At 47.9% G+C, this 8,873-nt stretch overlaps 1 protein-coding gene across 1 annotated transcript; it reads right to left on the bottom strand.

The window, feature by feature from the left end:
• Nucleotides 1-7,725: 7,725 nt before the first annotated feature.
• LOC141041117 (uncharacterized) lies at nt 7,726-8,175 on the bottom strand. The gene has a single exon (XM_073507228.1). It carries the CDS (start codon nt 8,173-8,175, stop codon nt 7,726-7,728), a length of 450 nt encoding a protein of 149 aa, XP_073363329.1.
• Between the last annotated feature and the right edge of the window lie 698 nt (nt 8,176-8,873).

Genomic DNA, 8,873 nt, shown 5'->3' with positions numbered 1-8,873 from the left:
TTTACGTCTCGACCATTTCGAGACTCCTCGTCATGTCCCCGATCTCATCCGGGACTCCGAACTCCTTCGGTACATCAAAACTCATAAACTCATAATAAAACTGTCATCGTAACGTTAAGCGTGCGGACCCTACGGGTTCGAGAACTATGTAGACATGACCGAGACACGTCTCCGGTCAATAACCAATAGCGGGACCTGGATGCCCATATTGGCTCCCACATATTCTACGAAGATCTTTATCGGTCAAACCGCATAACAACATACGTTGTTCCCTTTGTCATCGGTATGTTACTTGCCCGAGTTCCGATCGTCGGTATCTTAATACCTAGTTCAATCTCGTTACCGGCAAGTCTCTTTACTCGTTCTGTAATACGTCATCTCGCAACAAACTCATTAGTTGCAATGCTTGCAAGGCTTAAGTGATGTGCATTACCGAGAGGGCCCAAAGATACCTCTCCGACAATCGGAGTGACAAATCCTAATCTCGAAATACGCCAACCCAACAAGTACCTTCGGAGACACCTGTAGAGCACCTTTATAATCACCCAGTTACGTTGTGACGTTTGATAGCACACAAAGTGTTCCTCCGGTAAACGGGAGTTGCATAATCTCATAGTCATAGGAACATGTATAAGTCATGAAGAAAGCAATAGCAACATACTAAATGATCGCGTGCTAAGCTAACAAAATGGGTCAAGTCAATCACATCATTCTCCTAATGATGTGATCCCGTTAATCAAATGACAACTCATGTCTATGGCTAGGAAACATAACCATCTTTGATCAACGAGCTAGTCAAGTAGAGGCATACTAGTGACACTCTGTTTGTCTATGTATTCACACATGTATCATGTTTCCGGTTAATACAATTCTAGCATGAATAATAAATATTTATCATGATATAAGGAAATAAATAATAACTTTATTATTGCCTCTAGGGCATATTTCCTTCACCTCGTCCATGGGTGGAGCTGGTGCGCTGCTCTCGTCATCACCCTCCTTACGATAAGGCAGGTAACGAGTGGCTGGCTCACTTGCCATCTCTGGCAGAAGATCCCAAAGGCGAGTCGGCGCCTTGAGTGCAGCAGTCTCAACGGCGAGGAGCAGGGTCGCCATCTGGGGTCCTTCAAAGAACCAGCTTGTCGGAGAGTCATTCGCCCTCACGACTACCTCCACGTGATACTCCTTCTTGGCGCTGTTGATCCAATGCTCGTGATAGGAGAAGGTGGGGGCTCGAGTGAACTGGCACTTCTTGAGGCTGTCCTCAAGAAGCACGGGAAATCCAGTGGTCAGGAAGTCCTCGGGTACGACGGCATCTACAAAAGTGGAAGGGGAAGGGTCAGTAGAGGAGATATGACCCATGTTTGGGATATTTTTAGAAAACGTATGTATATAGGTAATTTTGTAGATAGTCTCACCCTAACTAACGTCCATGCTAACTAAGGCTCCCTACAGTCAGGATGGCTCTGATACCAGCTCTGTGGGGACCCCGACTCGTAAGTGGTGATCACCGAATGCACGTGTACAGTGATCCTAGAGATCAATGCTCACTGAACACACAGAAGCTGAATAACAAGAGTCTTACATCCATACATACCGTCTTACACAAATTATGACCATTATGGTCAAGTCTTACATAGATAAAGCCATAAGGGCTGAGTACCAAATAAACTTAAGCAGCGGAAATCTTCGTCGATAAGTAGAACCCATGCCATCTGCCTTAACCCTACAGGCATTCTGACTGGGAAATGTCCTAGTTCGCATGTTCGTCTCCAAAGAACTCTTCTTCGAACTCCCGTTCTTCCATGCCTGGCCAATTAAATAACCAGTGGCAAGCCAATGAGTACTTTGAATGTACTCGCAAGCAACCCATGATTGGAACAGGGCACAATAATGCAATGATATAGCACTAAGTAGGTAGTTTGAAGAAAGCTAATTTTGAGTGCAATGACATGATCTATCAACATGTAAAGTATGCATCACGAGAGTACAGATATCCATATGAACAAGTTACAGATATCAACATAAGCGGAGTTGGACACCAATCCAACTTGATCATCATGTCAAGCCATCTGACTTACCCCAAATGGTTTATCAACACACACACACGGTCTGTAAAACTCTGGACGTAGTTTAAGCAGCACCGCCCAACTGTCCTTGACCGTGGACACGGCTATTCGAATAGTTTTACACTCTGCAGAGGTTGCACACTTTACCCACAAGATCCGGGGAACTTCCGTGTCATCCACGACCCGCGGTACCTCCAGTACCCGAGGTAAGCACCTGATCACTATCTTTCCCTAGACGACACTAACATAGAGTCCACTCGATTGGTAGTAACCCCCATGCCCAACATTTCACAACTTAAAATTGTGGAGCCTCGCTCCCATATTCATCACATACCACTGGCACGGGGTACCAACGGTGTGTCCGGTGCCCCATAAATATGTTCTTAGCCGCCCTACCTGGCACGACCCCATCCCGAGAGAGCAACAACTTTCCTGTCACTAGTAATACGGGCACCATGCTAGTATCGGCCTAGGTAATAAATAATGCCCTTTCCCATATAAGGGTAGAGTGGTTGCGCATGTAAGGTTGGGACAGTCGACAAATCTTAAATCTAATCTGTTTTCGAAAACAACACACACACTTGCCTCGGTACACCACTTCATCATCAAGTGGTTACCCATCTCATTATCTCCCTTGGGCATAAGCGGCACCCGACAGGGTTTTCGAAAAAGTCTTTTGAAAATACTTTGTCTCCATCACCATGCATATTCCCGTCCCTTTTTGCGTAGCAACTACTTTAGCATCCTATCTACTCCCACCTGCATAACCCTCATAGGAAGGTAGGGTCATGCACAATGCAAGTATCAACACGGAAGTAACAGAGGCAACCCACCCAAGTGGTTACCATCTCATCATGATTCCGATGCAACAATAATAAAGTGCTATATGATATGCATAAAAGGGGTTTCATAGACATGGTCAAAGGGCTGCTTGCCTGGCTCAGCAAATTCTTCTGGGTCTTCAAAGTCTTCTGGTCCAACTCCTTCGTCAGCAACGCAATCTATCGTCGCAAAATAATAACGACTAAATAAGGCAATAATAAAACAGAAAAACCAAAGTGCTCAGAAAAATGTCAACTCATTTTTGTTAAATACTAGTGTTAAAACTAAGAAGGGGAAAATTCTTATTTCTGGATTTGCAGCTACAGAGACAGAGCAATGGATTTTCAAACAAGGATTTAATTGCTCAAATTTGAATTTAAATTTGAACAGCACAGAGAAGTTAGTTGGGCATGTATGAAAGTTACACCATTAAATAGGTGAGTTTTTACAAGAATTTAGGAGCTGGAATCATTGGATTTGGATATTTATTTAATCCTGTGGAATTTTTGCAAGTTGCACAGAAAAGAAAAAGCAAGAGGGCACTGTGCCACTGGGCCAGAAAGGCCACAGCGCAGCAGGCCCAGAGAGGATCCAGCCCGCGCGAGGCTGCCACACCAAAGGCGTAAATGCAAAATACGCCTTCAGCCGACGGGCGAACCGGTACGCGCGCGCGTGCGTTTTAAACCTGACGGGTGGGGCCCACCCGTCAGAATGTGAGGCTGACCAACGAGCCCCACGGCCGTCGTCTTCAACCTCGGGCCAGAGAGGGAGGCGAGCTCACCGGCGTCGCTGTGGTCGACAGCGAGGCGATCCGAGGGCACCGGCGCGCTCAGGCCGGAGTCGCCGTTCGGGTGGAGGTGGAGGCGGTCACCGGAGTGTAGGGGTTCGCCGGTGACGAGGAGACCGGTGGAAGAGCTTCGAGAGGCGGCGGTTCCGGCTGTTTCCGGCTGCAAAAGAATCGGGGAGGAAAGGGGAAATGATCAGTGAGCTGCGGCGGTTCCAGATCGAGGAAGAGGAGCGGCGGAGAGGGCATGTACCCTGAGATCGACGGCGACCCGAGGCGGCGGAGCTCGTGCTCGATCTCGAGCTCGAGCGGCTCTGGAGACAAATGGGTGGTGCGGGAGGTTGACTAGGAGTGTGGGGGAGCGACAGGGAGTGCGAGAGAGGCTCGGGGTCGCCTTATATAGGTTGGCCGAGGTCCACCGTAGGCGCGGCCTACGGGTGCCCACAAGATCGGCTCGGGTGGCCGTTAGAGAGGGAATGGAGGGCTCGGGGGTGTTCGTGGGAGTGGTCTAGGGTGCCAGGGAAAGAGAGGAGGAGCGGGACGAGCTGTGGGCGGGCCACAGGGGCGGCGCGAGCATTGGCCGAGCGGGGCGGCGTTCTGGCGCGAGCTGCAGGAGAGAGAGAAGGGTGCGGGAGCAAGTGGGCGGCCTGCTGGCGTGGAGCGGACGTCGAGGGGCATCGACTGGCGCGCGGGGGAGGCTCGAGGTGGCGGGAGACGCGGCATCAATGGTCGGGTGCCCTGCCAGGCGCTCTAGAGCGTGACTTTGGCCGGCATCCGCGGCTTTCCCGCGTCCGCGCGCGTCCACTTGCGTCTGGCAACTGAAGGGGGCGTGGGCAAAAGCTGGGGAGAGCCTTGGATGCTCTGGAAAGCTGAGGGGAGAGAAGGAGGCTGAGAGAGAGGGAGCAATCCACTGTCTAGAGAAGAAAAATGGGGCTCTCCCACCTTCATCATTGCTTCCTCGGGCAGCAAAGCACACAGGTGCTAGAGGGGGACTAGGAGGGGTCGTGGTAGAAAGTTGAGCCTACGGAGATTAGTGGAAGAGGCCAAAAATGGGATTTTGGTAAAGTGGCAGAAGGTGTTTGATGTTGGTTTGGGCAAATAGATGATTTCCATTTGCCATGAGACTCCACAGGGTGAAATGTCACATATAATTAGGGCCTTCCACTAATTTTGAGCTCATTTGGGCAAAGTTGCCAATGCAACTTTTGTAAACCCTAGAAATTAGCAGAAATGAACTTCTGCAGATCTAGTTGAGCAAATCACTTCCCCTTGATGCACCACTTAGTGTAGTGGATTCATTTGGTCATGTGAACATGCTCACAAAAGTTGGGGTCAAGGAGATAAAGTTGGTAGTACAAAGTTGTTCAAATTTGAATCTGGACAGAGATGGTTTTGGGGCACTTTTGTGAACCAAAACAGTTTGGATTGAGCTGATACTCTGAAATGTCATCATATTATGTATATGTGACTTGCTAGAATTTTATTGGATTTTTATGAAAATATTTCTTGTAGAAATATTTCAAATCCTTTAAATGGGCAGAAATGGTTTTGGGAGGTTTTGTCCAATATTTTGAACATGACCATGTGTTGAAACTCTTATATATGGAAAATATATGTCCACAGAGTTTCCCTGATTTTTGTCAAATATTTTTGAAACAATAAAATAATTTTTCCCTATTAACGACCATTTCTGGCCTTAAGAAAAAGCTTTTAAATAAAATAGGAAAATAACTTTTAAAATTATATTTTTGTGGTTCGTGGGAATCCTATATCTAATAGGTTTCAAATATACTCTTTGAAATATTTGTCATACCCTAAATCAAGTACTTGTAGTGCAAGCCTCAATTCAGGGGTTTTTGGAAAACTAAATTTTGAAAATACTTTTTGGCCAATTTGTTTTTGTAAGAAAATACTATATTTCACTATACACATGGCATGATCATTGGGCAGAAGTCTGGGGCAGGGAGATGAAGTATATAAAGTGGAGTAGTTGACTTTAAAGAGCACTTGAAAATCACAGAGAGAAAACCAACTCCAAATAAAAGCCAAATAATGCAAAAGTTTTTGTTGGTCCAAATTTTCATGCTTTATTAATGCAAATGACATGTTACAAAATGCACGGTGTGACAGGGCCTCATTTTGATCATCGGGAAGCTCCTGCCTATTAAGGTAGGCCAGGAAGGGTTCGGTCCATGGAGCGATAACAGCCATGATTTCATGAGCAGAGGGTGTTATTTCGGAATCCAAACCCCCGACGATACTTGTATTTTGTTCGGCTGCTGGGGGTGTTATCAGGTCCGGACTAGTGTTGTCGCTTTCATCCTGCCATACTACGGATGGCTTGAAGAGCCTTTCCACGAAGGTGTTAGGCGGGACGGGGTCGCGCTTGGCGCCCATTCGAGCAAGTATGTCCGCTGCCTGGTTACTATCTCGAGCGACGTGGTGAAACTCGAGCCCCTCGAACCGAGCCGATATTTTTAATATGGCGTTTCTATATGCCGCCATTTTTGGGTCTTTTGCATCGAACTCTCCATTTATCTGGGATATTGCGAGGTTTGAGTCACCGCGCCTCTAGGCGTTGTATGCCCATGGAGACCGCCATTCGGAGACCGTGTAAAAGTGCATCATATTCGGTTGCATTATTGGAGTCCGTATACATGATTTGCAGCACGTAGCGGACTGTGTCCCCCGTGGGAGATGTCAAGATGACGCCAGTTGGAGTATGAACTGTACTCTTTAGGGAGCTCGGCTTCCGTCCACTCGGCGGCGAAATCGGCCAGCACCTGAGATTTAATAGCCCGGCGTGTCTTGTATGTTATTTCAAATGGTAAGAGCTCAATGGCCCATTTAGCTATGCGGCCGGTGGCATCCCTGTTATTTAGAATGTCATTGAGTGGTACTTCGGACGCCACCGTGATCGAACACTCTTGAAAATAGTGTCGAAGCTTTCGGGATGCCATAAAGACCGCGTATGCTATCTTTTGATAGTGAGGGTATCAGGATTTGCATGGTCTTAGGACCGCCGATACATAGTATACTGGTTTTTGGATGGGGAATTTATGTCCCTCTTCCCCTCGCTCGACAACGAGTACGGCGCTCACTACCTGGTGAGTTGTGGATATATAAAGCAACATAGGCTCGCCAACACTTGGGGCGGCTAGGATTGGGTTGCCTACTAATAAGGTTTTTATTTCTTCCAATCTGGCTGTAGCCACATCCGTCCATTCGAAGTGGTCGGTGTGTCTAAGCAGTCTATAAAGTGGTAGTGCCTTTTCTCCTAATCTGGAGATGAAGCGGCTCAAAGCTGCCACGCACCCTGCTAGTTTTTGGACCTGTTTTAAGTCTGTTGGTATGGACAATTGTGACAAGGCTCGGATTTTGGCTAGGTTCGCTTCAATTCCTCTATTGGAGACAATGAACCCTAGCAGTTTTCCGGCTAGAACGCCATAAACACATTTTTTCGGATTAAGCCGTATGTCATATGTTTGGAGGTTGTCAAATGTGAGGCGGAGATCATCCACCAATGATTCGACATGTTTAGTCTTGATGACCACGTCGTCCACATATGCTTCCACTGTCTTGCCGATTTGTTTTTCCAAACATGTTTGAATCATGCGTTGGTAGGTGGCACCAGCATTTTTAAGCCCGAAAGGCATAGTGTTGAAACAAAAAGGCCCGTACGGGGTAATGAACGCCGTTGCGGCCTACTCGGACTCCTTCATCTTAATCTGATGGTACCTTGAGTAAGCATTGAGGAAACACAATGGGTCGTGTCCCGCGGTCGCGTCGATAATCTGGTCAATGCGGGGCAACGGGAAAGGGTCTTTGGGGTAAGCCTTATTGAGGTCTTTGAAATCGACACAAAGGCGCCAGGATTTATCCTTCTTCGGCACCATGACCAAGTTGGCTAGCCAATCCGTGTGTTTGATTTCTCTGATGAACCCGGCCTCGAGTAGTTTAGCTAGCTCCTCCCCCATAGCCTGTCGTTTGGGTTCGGAAAATTGTCATAGCGTTTGTTTGACTAGTTTGAACCCCTTGATTATGTTGAGGCTATGTTCGGCCAGTCTGCGTGGGATCCCTGGCATCGACCGTCGGATCCAGCTGTGCTCCAATGGATGCTGATTTGTTAGGATCCATCGGGTGTACTTGAAATTTAACTATTTCATCGGCTGGTTTGAAAGAGGTGGACTTGGGCCTCTTATCAAGAATCACATCATCCTTGTCCATCGTGGATCGCAGGGTGGGTAGTTCTTCCGCCGCAAGGGCTTCAGATAGTGCCTCAAGGGCCAAGGATGCGGTTTTGTTTTCGGCGCGGAGTGCTTTGTCCGGATCACTTGCAACTGTGATTATTCCATAGCGCCCCGGCATTTTAAGCTTCATGTACCCATAGTGGGGTATGGCTTGGAAGCGTGAGAAGGCGTCCCGCCCCAAAAGGGTGTGATATATGTTGTTGAAGGGAGCCACGTGGAAGAGCTCTTTGGACTTGTAATTGTCAGGCATGCCGAATACTACATCAAGTTTGATTTTCCCCGAACATTGTGCTTCTCGACTGGGGATGATGCCTCGAAAGGTGGTATTGCTTTGCTCGATGCGTGCTCTGTCAATATGCATTTTGTCGAGCGTGTCCTCATAGATGAGGTTGAGCCCACTACCGCCGTCCATGAGCACTTTGGTATGTCGGAAGCCGTCCACAATTGGGTTTAATACCAAGGCGGCGGGTGCTCGGACTGATCAGGTCCTTGGTTCATCATCGGCGGTGAAAGTTATTTCCGCGTCGTTCCATGGACTCATTGCGGCTACTTGTTTAATTTCAGCGAGGTCACGGAGTGCCCTTTTGCGCCGATTATTTGAAGTGAAGGTCTCGAAGACCGTAAAGACGTTGAGATCATCGTCCTTCGGAGAATACTTCTCTGGAGTAGCGGTGGTGAGGATAGCCTCACCGCTTTAAGCCACCTGCCGGAGTACCCAACATGCTCGAAGGCTGTGAGTTGGTTCGGTGCTCGGCGTTGCATGTATCTGACAGGGTTTGTCCAGGAGTTCGTCAAGAACGGACCTGTATCCCGTAAAGGGTTTGTTTTTCTTGCCGACGGGCTTATGATCGGATGCCTCGTAAGGGTGTACCCGTTTTGCCCGGGTAGTGCACTGCTTAAAGGTGGCGGGTTCTAATTGGGTTTTTTAGGCCTTCCATGTGCATTCCA

Source organism: Aegilops tauschii, chromosome 2 (assembly GCF_002575655.3).
Source record: "Aegilops tauschii subsp. strangulata cultivar AL8/78 chromosome 2, Aet v6.0, whole genome shotgun sequence".
Lineage (NCBI taxonomy): Eukaryota > Viridiplantae > Streptophyta > Magnoliopsida > Poales > Poaceae > Aegilops > Aegilops tauschii.
The sequence above is the reverse complement of the archived record's forward strand: the minus strand, read 5'-3'. Positions and strand labels throughout refer to the sequence as shown.

Coding starts and splice junctions, on each gene's coding strand:
- LOC141041117 (XM_073507228.1), bottom strand. CDS start 8,175: ATGCCTGACAATTACAAGTCCAAAGAGCTCTTCCACGTGGCTCCCTTC.